General features: G+C 44.6%; 3 protein-coding genes across 3 annotated transcripts; 2 read left to right on the top strand and 1 right to left on the bottom strand.

Annotated features, from left to right (window-relative positions):
- Positions 1 to 2,378: 2,378 nt before the first annotated feature.
- On the bottom strand, positions 2,379 to 4,472 carry EMWEY_00016660 (hypothetical protein, conserved; the record flags this gene model as incomplete). The annotated part of the gene is made up of 4 exons (XM_013477499.1): positions 2,379 to 2,453; positions 2,789 to 2,920; positions 3,048 to 3,073; positions 4,187 to 4,472. 4 exons carry the CDS (start codon positions 4,470 to 4,472, stop codon positions 2,379 to 2,381), a joined length of 519 nt encoding a protein of 172 aa, XP_013332953.1.
- A 5,233-nt stretch (positions 4,473 to 9,705) lies between these two features.
- On the top strand, positions 9,706 to 12,473 carry EMWEY_00016650 (hypothetical protein, conserved; the record flags this gene model as incomplete). The annotated part of the gene is made up of 4 exons (XM_013477498.1): positions 9,706 to 9,837; positions 10,029 to 10,191; positions 10,394 to 10,541; positions 10,736 to 12,473. 4 exons carry the CDS (start codon positions 9,706 to 9,708, stop codon positions 12,471 to 12,473), a joined length of 2,181 nt encoding a protein of 726 aa, XP_013332952.1.
- Positions 12,474 to 14,538: 2,065 nt separating this feature from the next.
- On the top strand, positions 14,539 to 18,369 carry EMWEY_00016640 (thioredoxin, putative; the record flags this gene model as incomplete). Its single annotated transcript, XM_013477497.1, has 11 exons — positions 14,539 to 14,666; positions 14,893 to 15,044; positions 15,357 to 15,464; positions 15,667 to 15,841; positions 16,055 to 16,205; positions 16,429 to 16,544; positions 16,738 to 16,931; positions 17,105 to 17,220; positions 17,413 to 17,508; positions 17,597 to 17,626; positions 18,334 to 18,369. 11 exons carry the CDS (start codon positions 14,539 to 14,541, stop codon positions 18,367 to 18,369), a joined length of 1,302 nt encoding a protein of 433 aa, XP_013332951.1.
- Positions 18,370 to 20,353: the final 1,984 nt, after the last annotated feature.

Here is a 20,353-nt window from a genome sequence, read left to right as displayed (position 1 = left end):
AAAAAAAAAAAAAAAAAAAAAAAAAAAAAAAAAAAAAAAAAAAAAAAAAAAAAAAAAAAAAAAAGAAAATGGTGCCTATACACCCCAGATTATTATTCTTTTTTTTTATTTTTATTTTTTCTTTTTATTTTATTTTATTTTATGAATATTTAAATCAATATTATTCAATTCTTCTCCTTTTTATGTATATAACCACTGGTCATGGGCCGCTACTGCTGCTGCTGCTGCTGCTGCTGCTGCTGCTGCGTAGTTGGGGAAAAGAGGCACTGGCTTGTTGCAAATACACTGCTGCTAAAGCTTCAATGCACAGCCGAGCAGCAGCAGCAGCAGCAGCAGCAACAGCAGCAGCAGCAGCAGCAGCAGCAACAGCAGCAACAGCAGCAGCAGCAACAGCTGCTGCTGCTGCTGCTGCTGGTGGTCGACTGTGACACAGTACAGCAGCAGCAGCAGCAGCAAATAAGAACAACCCTAAAATAAAAAATAAATTAATTATTCCTTTTATATAAATTAACTCCTTAAATCCTTATTTACCCCAATTGAGTCCAGACAGCAGCAGCAGCAGCAGCAGCAGCAGCAGCAGCAGCGGCACTCAACGAGAGAGCTGATGGTCGGCCCCCCTCAACCTCCTTCCATCGATAATATTTTTATTTATTTATTTATTTATTTTATGTATTTATTTTTATTTATTTATTTATTTAATTATTTATTTATTTAATTATTTATTTATTTAATTATTTTTATTTATTTATTTATTTATTTATTCACTAATGAGCTGCCTATACACCCCAACACTATCCATCTTAATCGATTAATAAAACATAACTATAATAAAACCCTCTCCTAAACCCTAAACCCTAAACCCTAAGCCCTAAACCCTAATTAGGGAGTAGATCATAGCCACACTTCCTTAGACGTATCTTCTATGGTATCGAACCCAACACTAAACCCTAAGACACCTCGTCAAACCCTAAACCCTAAACCCTAAACCCTAAACCCTAATAATAGGCTATACAGGAGGAGGAGGGGGGCATTTATTGTCAGCAGCAGGTCTGTCTCTTTTTGTCTCCTTTTTTGTCTCCTTTTGTCTCTTTTTGTCTCTTTTTATTTCTTTTTATGTATTTGTTTATCTCCTTAATAATAAAAAGAAGAAAAAAGAATTAAAAGAAATTAAAATTAAAATAAAGTTAAACAAAAATAACAAAACCCTAAACCCTAAACCCTAAACCCTAAACCCTAGAATCTACAGACATAAGAAGAGGACTGCGTAACATAACGAACCCAACGGAAGGGATTAAACCCTCCTTGGCGCTCAGCAACACGCAGATAACGAACCTGCAGCAGCAGCAGCAGCAGCAGCAGCAGCAACAGCAGCAACAGCAGCAACAGCAGCAGCAGCAAGTTGAGTAGGAGTTAGATACAAAAAACCGATCGCCGATAAACACATAAACCCTAAACCCCAAACCCTAAACCCTCCTAAACCCTAAACCCTCCTAAACCATCATAAACCCTCCTAAACCCTCCTAAACCCTCTTAAACCCCCTCCAACCCTAAACCCTTCTAAATCCGAAACCCTAAACCCTAAACCCTCCCCGGTCTCCTTAGTGGTAGACTAGATATATATAAGGTGCATCAAACCCTCCCAAGCCGTGGTAAACCCTAAACCCTAAACCCTAAACCCTACATACTTGTAGACTAGATACATTATACATAGGTACCTCAAACCCTCCCAAACTGTGCTAAACCCTAAACCCTTGTAAACCCTAGACCCTAGACCCTAAACCCTAAACCCTAGGACTTACTTGTAGACTAGATACATTATACATAGGTACCTCAAACCCTAGGGTTGCAGGCCCATATTCATTCTTAAGAGGAGAAGAAGAAAAGTTATTAAATGTAAGACGAGCCCTAAACACTACCTCGCACCCTCCCTGTATACATAAATATATTTATTTATTTTATTTATTTATTTTATTTATTTATTTTATTTATTTATTTATTTATTTAGTTTATTTATAGGTAGATAGCTACTTGGCTAGCTAGATAGACATATATAAATAGATAGGTAGGTGGCTAGCTAGCTAGCTAGCTAACTAGCTAGCTAGCTGTGTAGCTAGCTAGCTGTGTAGCTAGCTAGCTAGCTAGCTAGCCAGCTGTGTAGCTGGCTAGCTGTGTAGCTAGCTAGGTGTGTAGCTAGCTAGCTGTGTAGCTAGCTAGGTGTGTAGCTAGCTAGGTGTGTAGCTAGCTAGCTGTGTAGCTAGCTAGCTGTGTAGCTAGCTAGCTGTGTAGCTAGCTAGCTGTGTAGCTAGCTAGCTAGTTATATATATAGTAAACTGTCTACGTAAGAGGAGAGAAGGGAGATATAAACCCTAAAAAAGGGTTTAGGGTTTGGTGTTTACCTGCAACTTCTTAAGAAGCCATTGAACTCGATGCTCAGAAGCAATAAACTCCCCACTCTGCAACGCACAAACCCTAAACCCTAAACCCTAAACCCTAAACCCTAAACCCTAGAGGAGAGAAATCCCCTAGAGGCGCACAAAAGGAGACAATAAATAAATGAATAAAAGGAGACAATAAATAAATAAAAGGAGACACTAATTAATAAAAGGATAGACAGTAACTAATTAATTAATAAATAAAAGGAGACACTAATAAACAAACAAAATAAAAAGGAGACACTAATAAATAAATTAAATAAATAAATAAATAAATATATAAAAAGGAGACACTAATAAATAAATAAATAAATAAATAAAATAAATAAATAAATAAATAAGGAGAAAATAATTACCTGTGTATGTATAGGAGGTAATACCTCCAATGCAGCAGAAGTTGTCCCCTTAGGGACACAAAAGGAGACACTTAGATTAGCAGCACAGCATTGCTCAGGTAAATCAGCACGGACACGAAGAGTTACTTCCGCCTATATACGCATAAACCCTAAACCCTAAACCCTAAACCCTAAACCCTAAAAAAATATAAATTTTTAATTAGGGACAAAAAAAAGGAGACACTTAGATTAGCAGCACATTGCTTAGGTAAATCAGCACGGACACGAAGAGAGAGTTACTTCCGCCTATATATACGCATAAACCCTAAACCCTAAACCCTTATAAACCCTCATAAACCCTCATAAACCCTCACAAACCCCTATAAACCCCCATAAACCCCTATAAACCCCTATAAACCCCCGCAAACCCTCATAAACCCTCCTCTACCCCCGTAAACCCTCGGTAAACCCTTTTATATACCTTTCCATTAGGTAGATCTTGTACTTGAGGGAATACCCTAAAAGGTACAGCATGTATATTTAATAGACGGTAATTCATAAGAGTAAATTCACCAATTGGGGGTTTAAATATTAATAAACGCTCGTCATCAAATAATGAATAATCTACACCTTCATGAAAATTACAACGATCTCCTGATAAACCTACACCTGTATATACATACATATATTTATCTATTTATATATTTATTGTTTTATTCATTTATTTATTTAGGAAGAAAGAGCAAAAAAAGATGTACATAATGATGTATTATTCGCTTTTTTTCGTTGAGGGAAACGTGGTGGAGGCGGTTATTAGGGTTTAGGGTTTAGGGTTTAGGGTTTTGATATTATTAGTAGTAATATGTATAAGATATAATATAAGACGAGGAGGAAGGGACTATAAATAATATTTATTATGTGTTTGTATAATTAGGGTTTAGGGTTTATAAACCCTTACTCTCCCCATCGGTGAACCATGAAGAATTAGGGTTTAGGGTTTCGAAATTAGGGTTTAGGGTTTAGGGTTTAGGGTTTATATACCATTAGCAGAAATGGGAATGTGGTCTGTTAGGGTTTAGGGTTTAGGGTGCTAATATAAGAAGAGGAGGGGACTCTAAATACTACGTCTGTGTGTATAATTAGTGTTTAGGGCTTATAAACGGTAAAAAAGCTCGGGAAGGGTGTAAGATGAGAAATTAGGGTTTAGGGTTTAGGGTTTAGGGTTTATATACCATTAGCAGAAATAGGAATCTAATCCGTTAATGCTAATTTAAGAAGAGGAGGAGACTCTAAATATTAAATGTTGTGTATAATTAGGGTTTAGTGTTTAATGTTAGTAAACCTTTAAAATCTCGACACTGATATGGAATTAGGGTTTAGGGTTTAGGGTTTAGGGTTTAGGGTTTAGGGTTTACGTACCATTAGCAGAAATAGGAATCTGATCCGTTAATGCTAATTTAAGAAGAGGAGGAGACTCTAGATAAGACTTCATGAGTATACTTCCCTCTAATGATGCATGCAGTAGTCTGCTGTCTCCTGCTAGTACTACGGATATTTTTTCTATAACATCTACAAATATTTCGCTACGTCTTCTTGCTGCTGCTGCTGCTGCTGCACTACTACTGCCACTACTACTACTATTTGCTGCTGCTGCTGCTGCTACTGCTGCAGCAGACACAGGACGACGGCTTGCTGTTGATGGCATTGTCTTAGGACTTGTTGTTACAAATGATGGCAAAGACACGTGCTGCAGCAGCAACAGCAACAGCAACAGCAGCAGCAAAATAATCCTTAGAATCAGCAGCAGCAGCAGCAGGAGCAGCAACACAATCAGCAGCAGAAGGAGCACAACTAGCAGCAGCAGCAACAGCATGAATAAGATGATCAACAGAAGGAATTGAATAAATAATTTTGTGTTTGTGTATAAACACAAACAACACCAACAGCAGCAGCAACAGCAGCAGCAGCAGCAGCAGCAATAAATACACCAAAATAACCGTTAAAACAGCAGCAGCAACAGCAGCAAAATCAGCAGCAACAAGCAGCAACAAGCAGCAGCAATAAACATGAATAAGATGATCAACAGAAGGTATAGAATAAATAAGATGTTTAATATCTTGTGTTTGTATATCACCACCACCAACAGCAGCAGCAGCAACAGCAGCAGCAGCAGCAGCAGCAGCAGCATGAATATAACCATTAGAACAGCAGGAAGAACAGGAGGAAGAACAGGAGGAGGAACAGGAGCAGCAAAAGAATAATAAAAAGGAGGAAGATAACATACAGTTTTATCATGAATAATATGATCAACAGAAGGTATAGAATAAATAAGATGTTTAATATCTTGTGTTTGTGTATCTTGTATAAATCCTTTAATACAAATTTCATCAATTAATTCATAAATTAACACAAAATTACGTCGTAATATTTCTTCATTTAGTAACCCGCAAAAGTCCTGCAGCAGCAGCAGCAGCAGCAGCAGCAGCAGCAGCAGCAGCAGCAGCAGCAGCAGCAGTTGTAGTAGTAGGAGTAGGAGGAGTAGGAGTAGTAGGTAGTGCAGCAGCATGCAGGAGGAAGAGGGAGAGGGAGAGGTGTTATATGGGTAGGGTTGGATGGGATGGTGATGAGTTAGGGTTAGGGGACAGCAGCAGCAGCAGCAGCAGCAGCAGCAGCAGCAGCAGCAGCAGCAAGTGGAGCAGCAAGTGGAGCAGCAAGTGGAGGAACGAATAGGGTTAATTAGGGTTTAGGGTTTATTACTACAGATAGTTTTAACAATTCTTAATAATAATTCAATAAGAAGAGTAGTTGAAACTATTAGGGTTTAGGGTTTAGGGTTTAGGGTTTAGGGTTTAATACCTTAATAGCCTTAACAATTCTTAATAATAATTCAATAAGAAGAGCAGGGGAAGGGTTTTGTTGGGTAACAACAACAAAATAAATATTATTTCTTTTTAGGTAAGCAAAAGACAATCCTGCTGCTGTAAATATAGGTGGGGCTTCGTTGCTTCCTGCTGCTGCTGCAGCTGCTGCTGCAGCTGCAGCAGCAGCTACTGAATCGGTACATAACATACTGCTAGCGCTGCAGTTCATGCTGCTGCTGTTGCTGCTGCTGCTGCAGGTAGATGATACGTCACCGTCTGTAGATAGACCTATTGCATCCTCTGCTGCTGCTGCTGCTGCTGCTGATGCACCATCTGCTGCTGCTGCTGCTGCTTCCTGCTGCTGCTGCTGCTGACCCCAGAAACGAACCTGACGTAAGAAAACCTCCGAGGCACCGCGAGGAATATCATGAAGAAAATCACGACTTATTAGACAATCCCCTCGAGGGGACAGAATAAATAATTGACTCAACATCCTAAACCCTAAACCCTAAACCCTAAACCCTAAACCCTAAACCCTAGGTCCTAGATCCGAGATGGAAAAAGGAAAGAGGGAAGACAATTATGGGTTTATTAGGGAAATATAATTAATATAGACATCAGCAAGAGGTATTAATTGACACACAAACCCTAAACCCTAAACCCTAAACCCTAAACCCTAAACCCTTGAGACGAAAAAAGACCGGGCATGAGGGACCTCAACTAGATTAAACCCTACAACCATTTACCTCCATTAATTAATTATAAAACACTAATTTTAATTTATAACATAAACCCTAAACCCTATACACCATAAACCCTAAGACAAACCCCCCTCTATTAGCTGCATGCACAGGCACGGGGCTGGCGGCTCGATCGTATATGCTCACACTAAACCCTAAACCCTAAACCCTAAACCCTAGATAATTTACTGCATTTGTCACGTTTATTGGTTTATACAGGCACATTATCCGCTAAAGCGGAGTAACTCAGCCCTAAACCCTAAACCCTAAACCCTAGAGCCCAGTGGCTACACAGACGCGAGCACAGCAAATCTAGGGTTTATATGTAGGATATAGATTATTAGGGTTTACACCATGTGGTGGTAAGAAACCCTAAACCCTAAACCCTAAACTAATTCTTATAGGGCTTATATAAATAAAGATTTTTAGGTTAGGGTTCACACCAAGCGGTGCTAAGGAAACCCTAAACCCTAAACCCTAAACTAATTCTTATGGGACTGCTCATTACTATTACCCCCTATTGGCCTAATTGAGGGTTTCCCGTCTAGGGTTTAGGGTTTAGGGTTTTCTACTCCACTGTGTATTCTACGGTTTAGGGTCTACCCTGTTGTTGCAGAAGTTACTGCTACTACTACTACTACTACTACTACTACCACTACTACTGCTTGCTGCAGCTATTCGTATCCTTGCTGCTGCTGCTGCTGTTGCTGCTGCTGCTGCTGCTGCTGCTGCTGCTTTCGAGTGTAGCGAGTTCAACGTATACCTCATCCCTTTGTCCTCAAGTTTGAACAAAGCCCTAAACCCTAAACCCTAAACCCTTTTAAAACAAGCGGGGAAGCCGCGCCTCGCATCTGAAGCGCTGCAAGAAAAAGGGTTTAGGGTTTAGGGTTTAGGGTTTGGGGCATCGCCTCCGCCTATGAGCAGAAGCAATAAACCTATTATTGACTAGTCTTGCCATTAGGGTTTAGGGTTTAAATTGTATCTGTAAGAAGTCCCTAAACCCTCAGCAGCAACGCATGCAGCTGCAGCGCATGCAGTAGCAGCGCATGCAGCAGCAGCACTAACTTCGGGTGTCTAGGCAGCTCAGAGGTGCCTATACACCGCAAATATTCTTAGTCACCACTTGCACAACCGCCACAACCGCAGTGTATACACTGCACAACCTAAAAGGAAAAAAAAAAAGAAAATAAAAAGAAAAAAGAATAAAAAGAAAAGAAAAAGAAAAGAAAAAAGAATACAAATAAAAATAAAATATAAAACCCTAAAATATAAACAGCTGCAGCAACAATAACAACCGATGCTGCAGCAACACGAGGCCAAGCAGCAACAGCAGCAGCAGCAACAACAACAGCAGCAGCAGCAACAGCAGCAAGTTTAGGGTTTAGGATTGTTGAGTGTTGTATGCTAGTGTTAGGGTTTAGGGTTTAGGCTTCTTGTCTACTCTTGTGTGTGCCTTTATTAGGGTTTAGGGTTTAGGGTTTGGGGTTTACACTTTTATCCGATGGTAATTCATGTTTAGGAACTCTAAAGATGTCATTTTTTCTGAATTTTTTTAGGGTTTAGGGTTTAGAGTGTCTTGATTAGGGTTTATTGTGTCTGAATTAGGGTTTAGGGTTTAGGGTTTACTCTTTTATCTGGAGGTAATTCATGTTTAGGTACTCTGCATATACAAGTAGTACCGAAGTTAGTAGAGGAGGTTTGTATACACCGTAAACAGCAAAGTCTCTCAAACCCTTCTTTCCTCCATTTAGCAATTAATCGTGCATCTGCCCAACCCTCACGAACACAATAATCGTATAATTCTCCTGATAAAAATATAAACACACACAATTAGGGTTTAGGGTTTAGGGTTTACAAGGTCTTAAGAGGGAATTAGCAAGAAAAACGGGAAAAAACGACATCCTGGGACCCCAGATGCACGCAGGGGTTTAGGGTTTAGGGTTTAGGGTTTGGCTAGGGTTTAGGAACTGGGGCTTCAGATGATAGGTTGGTGGGGTTTCGGGAAAGGGTTTAGGGTCTAGAGATTAGGGTTTAGGGTTTGCGCAACAGGGTAGACGGCACTGCCAACTCTAACAAGCCCGCAGCTTTTCAAAACCCTAATTCCTAAACCCTAAACCCTCGTCTCCTAAACCCTAAACCTCCCTTGCCTCCCTCGCTATCCACCAACAGCTACCTACCCCTCCCATTCCCAATCCCTTAAACCTTAATCCCGTAAACCCTAAACTCTACAAAACCCCTAAACCCTCGACCCTAAACCCCCGACGCTAAACCCCAAATCTTCACCCCCGAAACCCTAAACCCTAAACCCTAAGCCCTTGTACTTACTGGAAATAGCCTTTCTTTTATAATAACATTCATAGATATATCTAGATCTTTGATGGTGTATACGGAAGACAGCCCAAGAAGATTCACATTTCCTTTTTCCTTCATGAGGCTCGTTCTCTGCTGCCCTCATTTGCCTCTCAAATTCTAATAAAGGGGGAGAAATTAAATCCCATCCTTCTGGGGGTTGGGCACTCCCGCTTAGCCGCACTCGCGGCATCTTGATATCTAAACCCTAAACCCTAAACCCTAAACCCTAGCAGGGTGAAAATCCGACGTAAAACGTTCAATTTATAAAGATATATGAAGAAAATAATGGTAAAACACTTATTAGGGTTTATTATGACTAGGGTTACAACAATGAATGCTGGGATTATATTATGCCCGCTAGGGTTTAGGGTTTAGGGTTTAGGGTTTTCACCCGCAACGAGAAACCCTACAGAGGCAGAAGAAATAAATACATAAACTAAAAAAGGAAACAAAGAAAACAAAACCCAAAAAAGAAACCTTTTATGATTAGAGTTTGCCTTTTAGGCTGCTGCACGGTTCTAGGTTGAGGGTTTAGGGTTTAGGGCTGGGGGCCCCTAGGGTGGGGCTGAAGGCTCCTCTGCTGCATGCTCCGGCACTGCTGCCTCGAGGGTTTAGGGTTTAGGGTTTAGGGTTTAGCCTTTCGTGCTCGTCTGCGAGTGTGGGACATACATCTTTTCGCTGTCTTTTTGTTTGTTTTTTTGCTGCGTTTGGGGGCCGACCCCAAACACAACGGCCCAATCCCTAAACCCTAAACCCTAAACCCTCGTCTCCTGGGGAGGCGGGCGCGACAACTCTCCCTGTACAAAAGCTGCATTTTTTTGCACGCTTAGATCCAAAATCCTAAACCCTAAACCCTAAATCTTTCATTTAAGCGGTTCCCTTGGCCATAGCCTTCCCTGCGGCAGAAATCGCCCGGTAGCCCGAATTCCCGTGGCCCGAACCCCAAAACCCTAAACCCTAAACCCTAAACCCTAAACCCTCGCAAATGCATCATCTAAGGCAGCAGTGGTCGGATTTGATGGGATCTATTGATGATCCTAATCAATCCTTTACTGATGAAAATGTTTGCAAATATTTCCTAACCGGCCTATGCCCGCACGATCTTTTTGAGAATGAGGTACGTAAACCCTAAACCCTAAACCCTAAACCCTAGTTGTGGATGTGTATATATGCATATATGATATCTAAAAACCCTGAATCGATGCACGAGTCGATCTTTTGCAAACCCTTCTAAACCCCTCCTCTAAATCCCCAAACCCTAAACCCTAAACCCTGATTATGTTTACATCATGCTTTTTTTATGTATAGATGGAGGATTTAGGTAAATTAGGTCGTATAGATCAATCCATGGCGGTTTCTGTTGAGTTAACTTCCTTACAAACAAGAAGAGCAAAGTTATTATTTAGGAATGCAGAAGGACAACTTACACAAAGACTTAGGCCTTGTGATGTATGCGGAGCATTACTATCAGGTACGATTTAAGAGGGTTTAGGGTTTATGAGGGTCTAGGGGTTTTGAGGGTTTAGGGTTTAGGGTTTGGGATTTTCGGGAAGCACTGAGGTTCAGGAAGCTTGGTTAAACGTAGAGCGGCAGGATGGATGCAGATCGATCTTGGGTTTTTTTAGGGTTTAGGGTTTAGGGTTTAGGGTTTAGGGTTTAGGGTTTGTGTGCAGCAAATGATACGGATAGACGTCTTGATGAGCATTTCTCTGGTAGAGTTCATCTAGGGTTTCAGAAATTAAGAGATGCACTAAAAAAGAATCTTGAATATATTGCACAGGCTCCTATGCCTGATCAGGACTTGTCTCGTATTCTTATCAAGTACGCTCCAGGGTTTAGGGTTTAGGGTTTAGGGTTTAGGGCTTCCAGGGTGGGGGGTTGATGTTGTCGATTTTTTTCCTTGAATTTTTTTTTATGTTGCTAGTTCGTTTCGCTATTTGTGGGGTTTTTTTAGGGTTTAGGGTTTAGGGTTTAGGGTTTAGGGTTTAGGGTTTAGGGTTTGTTGTGTGTTACAGCATGCAAGAACAAGAACAAGTGTTTAAGCAGCTACAAGCACAAGAAGGAGATAACTTCGATATAGGGAGTGTCTTTGCTGCAGCACAGAAGACGCAGCAGGATCTGTTTGGTCTCCATCAGCAGCAGAAGCAGCAGCAGCAGCAGCAGCAGCAGCAAAAAAAGGATGCAGAAAAGGAGGAGCAGCAAAGGCTCCAGGAGCAGCTGCGGCAGCAGCTGCTTAAACAGAAGCAGCAGCAGCCTATACCTGATTTCCTATTGAAGCAGCGGCAGCAGCAGCAGCAGCAAACAGAGAGAGGAACAGATAGAAGGAGCCCTAGTATAACAAGAGAAGCATGTCCTGCTGCTGCTGCTATTGCTGCTGCTGTTGCTAGCCGCAAGGCGGAGAACCCTAGCCGCAGCAGGACCCGCAGCAGGAGCCTCAGCAGCAGAAGCAGCGGAAGCAGTCGCAGCAGCAGAAGCAGTCGCAGCAGCAGCAGAAGCAGAAGCAGCAGCAGAAGCAGGAGCACCAGCAGAAGCAGCCGCGGCAGCAGAAGCAGCAGCGACAGCGGCAGCAGAAGCACCAGCAGAAGCACTAGCAGGAGCAGGAGCAGCAGCAGAAGCAGAAGCAGCAGCAGGAGTACCAGCAGAAGCAGGAGCAGCAGCAGGAGCACAAGAAGAAGCAGCAGAAGCATCAGCAGGGACACGGAGAGACGCAGCAGAAGCATGCAAGCAGACAAGCCAGAGCCTGTAGCCACCACCACCAGCAGCAGCAACAGCAGCAAACTGCTTGCTGCAGCAGAGGCAGTTAACAACCGTAATGGCAACGCCAACGTAGAGAAAGTCCCCGCTAACAGCGTCAACAACTCAGTTATCAACAGCAAGCCAAGCAGCAGCAGCAGCGGCAGCAGCAGCAGCGGCAGCGGCAGCAGCAGCAGCGGCAGCAGCAGCAGCGGCAGCAGCAGCAGCAAACCCAGCAGCAGCAGCAGCTCCACCTCCACAACGAAAACGAGCAGCTCTAGCAGCAGCAGCAGCAAAACTAGCAGCAGCAGCAAACCCAGCAGCAGCAGTGGCAGCAGCAGCAGCAACAGCAGCAAACCCAGCAGCAGCAGCAGCAGCAGCAGCAAGCCCAGCAGCAGCAGCAGCAGCAAGCCAAGTAGCAGCAGCAGCAGCAGCAGCAGCAAATCCAGCAGCAGCAGCAGCAGCAAACCCAGCAGCAGCAGCAGTGGCAGCAGCAGCAGCAGCAAACCCAGTAGCAGCAGCAGCAGCAAGCCAAGTAGCAGCAGTAGCAGCAGCAGCAGCAAGCCAAGTAGCAGCAGCAGCAGCAGCAAGCCCAGCAGCAGCAGCAGCAGCAGCAGCAGCAAATCCAGCAGCAGCAGTGGCAGCAGCAGCAGCAACAGCAAACCTAGCAGCAGCAGTAGCAGCAGCAAATCTGGGAGCAGCAGTAGCGGCAAGTCTAGCAGCAGCAGTAGCAGCAGCAAGCCGAGCAGCAGCAGCAGTAGCAGCAGCAAGCCGAGCAGCAGCAGCAGCAGCAGCAGCAAGTCTGGCGACAGCAGCGCAAAAAAACGCCCGGCTGAAGAAGAAGGTGGCAGCAGCTCGAAGAAATCGCGCGAATCCAGCAGCAGCAGCAGCAGCAGCAGCAAACACAGCAGCAGCAGCAGCAGCAGCAGTAAACACAGCAGCAGCAGCAGCAGCAGCAGCAAACATAGCAGCAGCAGCAGCAGCAGGAAGCCCGTGAGCAGCAGTGGGCGGCAGCACTAAATGTGGAACTTTTGGATAGCTGCAGCAGCTAGCTGCTGCTGCAGCAGCAGGAACTAGCAGCAGCAACTAGGTGCAGCAGCAAGCTGCTAGCCAGGTCGTGAGATTGCTGTGGGTGCAGGTACCCCATAGCACCACATACTGTTGCTGCTGCTGCAGCAGCAGCAACAACAACAGTACTAGTAGTAATAGTAATAGTATTAGTATTAGGTGGCTTTGTGTTTTTGTCTCGTATTTCTTTTTGCTGCTGTTGCTGCTGCTGCAGCAGCAGCAGCAACAGATGTTGCGTATTGTGTCTCCTCGCACGCAGAGACACCTAAAGTTTAATGAAGCTGCTGCAGACCCACCTGCCTGTACACCCCAACTGTCAAGATGTCTGCTGGTTGCTGCAGCAGCAGCAGCAGTAGTAGTAGTAGCAGCAGCAGTTGCTGCTGCTGCTGCTGCTGCTGCTGGAGCTGTAGGCTTCAAGTGTGTAGCAGCAAGGGACCATTTCTCATCTCGCTCTTGTCTCTCACCTCATCGCATGCAGACGTGCAGCACTGCTAGCCAGCTAGCTAGCTAGCTAGCTAGCCAAGTTGCTACCTTTGTGGCTAGCTAGCCAAGTAGCTGGCCAAGTAGCTAGCTCGCCAGTTGGCTGTGTAACAAGCCAGCTGTGTATATAGCTACCTGGAGTAGCTAGCTAGCTGAAGTGGCTAGCCAGCTGAAATAGCTGGCTAGCCGAAGTAGCTAGCTAGCTGGTGTAGCTAGCTAGCTGGAGTAGCTAGCTAGCTAGCTGTATGAAGGACTGGCTAGTCCTGTTGGGTGCAGCGCGTACAGCAGCAACTTTCTTATTTGTGTGTTTTAATAAGGGTTTAATAAATATAAATAAATAAATAAATATAAATAAAAATAAATAAATATAGATATATAAATATAAATAAATATAAATAAATAGTAGTAAATAGATTTATAGATAAACATAAATATAAATAATTAGTACACGTGTTAGTCTCCTCTTGTCTTACAGGGAGGGCGAGGGTTTGTGGTGGTTGCTGAGGACTGCACAAGGTGTAGAGGAGGCACACGTAACCAGTTGAGGGTTTAGGGTTTAGGGTTTAGGTGTCTTAAAGGGGGAGCGTGGGGGGACGCGCGGCAAACTTGCATTAATAATAAGTGCTGCTGCTGCTATTGCTGCTGCTGCTACTGCTGCTGCTGCTGCTACTGCTACTGCTGCTGCTGCTGCTGTGGGGTTAAGTTGTCGCCAACACCATACAGACCGCAAACCCTACTCTAAACGCTAATTCTGTCTCTAAACCCTAAACCTCCTCCTAAACCCTAAACCTCTGTCTAAACCCTAAACCCTAGAGGGCGAAGTGTGTCCTCCCAGTACTTCTTGATCTATCGAAGGAATAAGTGTTAATATTAAGAGGTAGCAAGGGTATTAATATCTTAGACCCTAAACCCTAATCTTCTGTCGTGCATCGGCCGAACTCTAAACCCTAAACCCCAGACCTGCGCCGTGCAAAAACTGCCAAACCCTAAACCCTAATCAAGGGTTTATTTCTTGTTATCTCCCTTTTATTTATATTAAAAAAAATAAAAATAATATTAAAACATAAAATAAATATAATTTTATTATATTTATGTTTAATAAGACAACAAGCAGCAGAAGCAAAACTAAACGAGCATAGGAGCCGCCGCCGCCGCCGCTGCAGCAACAGCGGCAGCAGCGACAGCAGCAGCAGCAGCCGGAGGCGCAGCAACAACAGCAACAGCAGCAGCAGCTCCTGCTGCTGACGCTACAGTGCATGCCTTCAGAATCTTTTTTTTTGGCGCTAATTGAGCTGAGGAGTAGACACAGCTATCTCCTTGTTTTTTAGACACCATAAAACTTTAGCAGCAACAGCAGCAGCAAGAACAGCAACAGCAGCAGCAGCAGCAAAACGCGCAGCAGGAGCTGCAGCAACAGTGTTGGGGCCGTCTCACATTTTGGGGTGTTATTATAATGAGCCGTTTTGGGTACAGAAGCAGCAGCAGAAGCAGTATGCTGCTGCTGCTTGCTGCTATTGTTGCTGCTGCACTGGGGTGTATGTACACCCCAGCTGAGGCAGGACTATACAGCAGCAACGGCGCTGTTAAAGTCTTAAATGCTGCAGAATTTAAATCACAAGTTATTAACTCTCATGATCTTCATCTTGTTGAATTCTATGCAGACTGGTAGGCATAAACCCTAGACCCCCCTCCTAAACCCTAAACCCTAAACCCTAGCAGGACAATAAATAATATCATGGTGTGTCTGGGCATATATAGTTGAGGGTTTACGTTGTGATTAAACCCTAGACATGAATCATACGCATTAGCCCTGATGTAGTGTTTGGTTCTATGTATTATATACGAATTAGGGTTTAGGGTTTAGGGTTTAGGGTTTAGGGTTTGCATGCAGGTGCGGGCACTGTCAGAGATTCGCTCCTGAGTACGAAAAAGTTGCCAATGCATTGAGGGGTTTAGCGACTGTTGTTGCTGTTAATGATGAGAGTATAATGAAGGACTTTGGGGTTACAGGGTTCCCTACAGTTATGGTTGTTGTTGGTAGAGGTATGCAAACCCTAAACCCTAAACCCTACAAATATCCAAGGCAGACACTCTAACAAACACCAAAATATGCACCAAACAAACCCTTAACCAAATAGTCTATGAAGCAAAAACCCTAAACCCTAAACCCTTGTTCCAATAGACCCAGAATCTTCAGTCTAATAAACCCTAAACCCTAGGTCTTGCAAACCCTAAACCCTATTTCTACAGTTACACAGTTTTATCTCGTTGGGGGCATGCAGGGGTTATTTGATGTGTAATTCTTTGGATATTAAGGGTTTAGGGTTTAGGGTTTAGGGTTTATGGGTGAATTAGGAGGAAATAAACCCAAGACATTCAAGTACGAAGGCAGCAGAGACGCAAACGCTGTTCTTGATTTTGTTGTTACGCATATTGGTAAACTAGCAAGAGCAAGATTAGCAGGTAAACCCTAAACCCTAATTCTAAACCCTAAACACTAATTCTAAACCCTAAACCCTAAGTCGTAGTTTAAGTCCTCATTCCGTTTGCAGGAGACAAAATCTGCGGTTGTTGAGCTCCAAGGGGGTAGATAGGGGTCAGAAGGGCATAAGAATAGTTTTTTAGGGTTTAGGGTTTAGGGTTTAGGGTTTACTTGCGTGTTCAGGCAAGATCGAATCCGGCACCGGCAAGAGCAGCGGCAGCAAGACCAACGGCAGCAAGAGCAGCAGCAGCAGCAGCAGCAGCAGCAGCAAGCCAAAGAGCAGCGGCCCATCGGATGTGATTGAGCTGAAGGACACCAACTTCGAGAAGTTGGTTATGCAAGACGAGGATAATGTCTGGTAGGGTTTAGGATTTAGGGTTTAGGGTTTATGATAGTTATACGGCATCATCCCTTATGTATCCTAACACTGTTCCCTTCCTCCCTTTTCTTCTCCCTCTAATCCCTATTATTTGTTATTGCTTATTCTTGTTTATTATTACATATTAGGGTTTGTTAGATTTAATTAGGGTTTAGGGTTTAGGGTTTAGGGTTTAGGGTTTACGTTATTCAGGTTCGTAGAATTCTATGCCCCATGGTGCGGGCACTGCAAGGCGCTCGCGCCAATTTGGGAAGAAGTGGCGACACAATTAAAAGGAAAAGTAAAAGTTGCAAAAGTTGACAGTACAACAGAGCAAATGTTGGCGACGAAATTTGAGATTCAGGTCCGTAAACCCTAAACCCTAAACCCTAAACCCTAGAAAATTGAAATTTCAACAGAGGATATGTACATATATATATTGACATTCGCATGCGGAGGACAACAACACCGTCATTTGGTGCAGAGGGAAAGTTTTACGATTAAAAATAACAAAGTATACATTATATTGTATAAATTGCGCATTAGGGTTTAGGGTTTAGGGTATAGGCTTTGGGGTTTGAGTTCAGGCTTTCCCTACATTGAAACTCTTCCCTGTCGGACCCAAGTCAACTTCTGTCGTGAAGGAATACGAAGGACCACGAACAGCTGATGAAATTGTTAAATTCGCCATGGAATTCTACGGGCAAGCAGGAATTAGGGTTTAGGGCTTAGGGTTTGAGTCGCGAGGGTTTCGGTTTTTCGCCGTTGAAGAGGGCCCGTCGTGTGTGCAGCTTTTGGCTTTATTTTTAGCCGTAGTTGTTGTCGCCAAGCACTGAGTGTTGCATTTGATTTGTGTCTTATTTAGGGTTTAGGTAGGGTTTAGGGTTTGTGTACAGGGCGAAGGCTGAGGCCGAGCAGCTCTTAAGCGAGGAACAGTTTAGGAGTGAGTGCGGGGAGACGTTATGCATACTGGCATTCCTTCCTGATATATTGGATAGCCAGGAAGAAGGAAGAAAGAATTATCTGCAAACCCTTAATCAGGTCGTTAAGGCATCTATTACAGTACCTGTCAAGTTCTTATGGCTACAAGGTGTGTATCCTAGGGTTTAGGGTTTAGGGTTTGGGGTTGGGGTGACCTGGATGCAGACCGCGGGAGGAAAGAATAGCACGCAGACTGTACCCACAGACGTAGTAGTAGGCATTACCTTGCTGGAGAAATAGGGTCTAGGGTTTAGGGTTTAGGGTTTAGGGTTTGTGGTTTAGGTGGAGATAACTTCGACTTGGAGGAGCAACTGCATTTGGCCTTCGGATGGCCGGCGGTTGTTGCCGTACATTTGGCGAGGGGAAAGTTCTCTGTCCACAGAGGAAACTTCACAAGGGTGCGTGAGGGTTTAGGGTTTAGGGTTTAAGGAGTTTCACGTGGATTAGTAGGAAGAGCGCAGCGGGAAGGTGGCGAGAGGATATGGTTTAGATTCTTTGGTGGTTTTGAACAGTATATGCTTGCTTGCAAGGTGTAGGGCTTGGGACTTAGGGTTTAGGGTTTAGGGTTTGGGTTGTTTTTGTTGCTGCAGGAGAGCATCAACTCCTTCTTGCACCAACTTCTTGCAGGTCGTGCCCCTGTGTCTGATTTGCCAAAACTAAAAACCCTAAAAACAGCGAAGAAATGGGTACCATCAAAGGCACCAAAGGATGAGCTCTAAACCCTAAACCCTAGCAGTTGTGTTTTGCAAGGTTGCTCCGAAGCGGTGGTCTCAGGTTGATGCCGCTTACGGACCAGCTGCCAGGGTTAGCCTGTAAGGGTTTAGGGTTTAGGCGCTGAACTGTGTGTTGCACAGTTCGGACGTAAACCCTAATCCAACAGCGAAACCCCAAAACCCTAAACCCTAAACCCTAGCGGTTATGCATGGAGTGCCTCTTTAAATGAGAGGTTCATTTTCCTGCTAACCATAAAATTGGTTTTCTTAGCTTCTTCATCTTCAGGCTGAGTCTATTGCTGCTGCTGTTGCTGCTGCTACGATTGCTGCTGTTGCTGCTGCGAGCTACTGTTGCTGCTGCTAGTTAAGGGGGGTTGAACCATTGCTAGGTACCGCATCGACGGGGAGTTTACAGTTAGGGTTTGGAGCTTACAGTTGCGATGTAGGGTTTAGGGTTTGCCAGTTTAGTCGGGGTTTAGTTGTAGATGACCTCCATACCTGCTAGACATGTTCCTGGGGTTTAGGGTTTAGGTGTGGATGTTCTTTAGAGCTGTTTAATGCGGTTGATTATCTACGGTTTAGGGTTTACGCTCGGGTATTCCCTAGAACTATTTAGCGCTGGTTAGGGGTTTAGGGTTTACGGTGTATGGTTCCGTTCTGCGTATTTCCTAGAGGTGTTAGTACTTACTCACGTGTATTGCTAGGGTTTAGGGTTTAGTTGTACTGCTGGTGTCTGTACCGTAATTTTAAATACGGAGTTAGGGTTTAGGGTTTAGGGTTTAGGGTTTTGCTTTTGAGTATACGGACCACCGGGAGTTCGGCTGCGCCGACTAGGCGTCCAAACCCTCAGAAGCCCTAAACCCTAAACCCTAACAAGCACCGAGTACCGACCAGCCTATTCCCCCGTTTTTAAGGATAAAGAGAGCTTAATAATGTTTTTTTTATGGTTTAGGGTTTAGGTTTTAGGGTTTAGCGTTTGTGTTAGAAGGCGACCCCATCTAACTCTGTGGGGTCGATGGCAGAAGGGTTTGACCTTACGCCTGAGTGTTTCGTCTCTCCTAGGGTTTAGGGTTTAGGGTTTGGAATTTTAGGGTTTGAAGATTACCCATGTCTTTCTTTCTTATGCCCGCGAGGCACATTTAGCCTTCGAGGGTTTAGGGTTTAGGGTTTTGCCCACCGCATTAATACCGTCGGCTGCAGCAGTAGCAGCAGCAACAGCAGCAGCAGTAGCACAGGCGTCTGCAACTCCACGGTCGTCAACATAATCCCAACAGCAGCAGCAATAAGAGCAGAAGCAGCAGCAGCATTGCTGCAACAGCAGTGCTGCAACCGCAGCAACAACAGCAGCAGTGCTGCTGCTGCAGCAACAGCAGAAGCAGCATGATCGTCCCACAGTAGGTACCGCAGCAGCTTTTGTTGCAGCTGTTGCTGATGGGGTGGTTAAAGGCCAAGACACAGCAGCACACGCTGCTGCTTCCTCTGTTACTGCTGCTGCTCCTACAGCAGCAGCTGTTGTATGCCTCTAGCCGCGAGATCGTACTGGCCCGCAGCAGCAACAACAGCAGCAGCAACAGAAGTTTTTCGCTGCTGTCTGCAGCAAAGGGCCTGCGGCAAACCTGTTTGCCCCCATCAACCAAGCAGCAACAGCAGCAGCAGCAGCAGGGGCAGCAGCAGCGGCAGCAGCAGAGTTTTCTGGCTCGACGCGGTCGTTTCGTGCCGCTTGCTTTTCAAGATTTTCCCGATCTGCAGTTCAATACAGCAGGCAGCAGCAGCAAAGGGAAGCGGGGAGTGCTGCAGCGCAGCAGGGAAGAGCTGCTGCGTCTCCTTGGCTTCGGCAGCAGCAGCAGCAGCAGCAGCAGCAGGCCGCAGTTTGAGTCTCCCGTTGCAGCATTCTGGCGTAAGTGGGTGTTAAGTCTTCCCCCTGTAAGTCGCGCATATCTGCTGCTATGTGCATGCACTTGTGCTGCAGCAACAGCAGCAGCAGCAGCAGGACATCCACTACCTCCTTCTTTATTTTATTTTAATATAAATAAAATAATAAAAGAAAAACAATTATGGCGTCTTTTTCTTCCTCTCTTCTTCTTAGGGGAATTGTCTCTCTCTGCTGCTCTTTCCTTCTCTTTTGCTTATACTTACTTCCCGCTGCTAGAGAGACACTGCAGCAGCAGCAGCAGCAGCAGCAACAGTAGTAGCAACAGTAGCAGCAACAGCAGCAGACAGGATGGTGAGAGCAAGGAAGCCGACGACGAAGACGGGAGTCGCCATGACCGTGACCTCACCGCCAGCAGCAGCAGCAACAGCAGCAGCAGCAAGAGCAGCAAGAGCGGTCGTAAGTTGTTTATGAAGTTATTAGGGTTTGGTGCGGGGTGTACGTACACCCTAACGGGTTTAGGTTTGCTGCCTGCAGCGCAGCAGCAGCAAAGTTTTTTTTCTTTTGTTTTGTTCTTATGGAGCTTTATAGACCCCACAGGAACAAATGATGTCTTTGGTTTAATTAGCTGCAGCAACGGAGCACTGCCGCTGCTGCTGCTGCTGCAGCACTTGCTGCTAGATGGACAGCTTGTTCAGGCAGATCTATGGGGTGCTGCAGCAGCTATAGCTTATCTTGCTATACACCCCAAACCCTAAACCCTCATCATAAACCCTAAACCCTTGTAAACCCTCGCCAACAAACCCTTGGTTATTTATTCCCTAATATACAACAGAAACAGCGTCGACAGCTTCTGCTGCTGCAAGCACTCGCACCTAGATCTGCTGCTAATGCTGCTGCTGCTGCGGTTGCTATTCTGCTGCTGTTGCGGTTGCTAATGCTGTTGTT

The sequence above is a fragment of the Eimeria maxima genome, genomic scaffold, assembly GCF_000499605.1.
Source record: "Eimeria maxima Weybridge genomic scaffold, Emw_scaff136, whole genome shotgun sequence".
Taxonomy (NCBI): domain Eukaryota; phylum Apicomplexa; class Conoidasida; order Eucoccidiorida; family Eimeriidae; genus Eimeria; species Eimeria maxima.
Note: the sequence above shows the minus strand (reverse complement) of the source record. Positions and strands in the feature narration are given on the sequence as shown.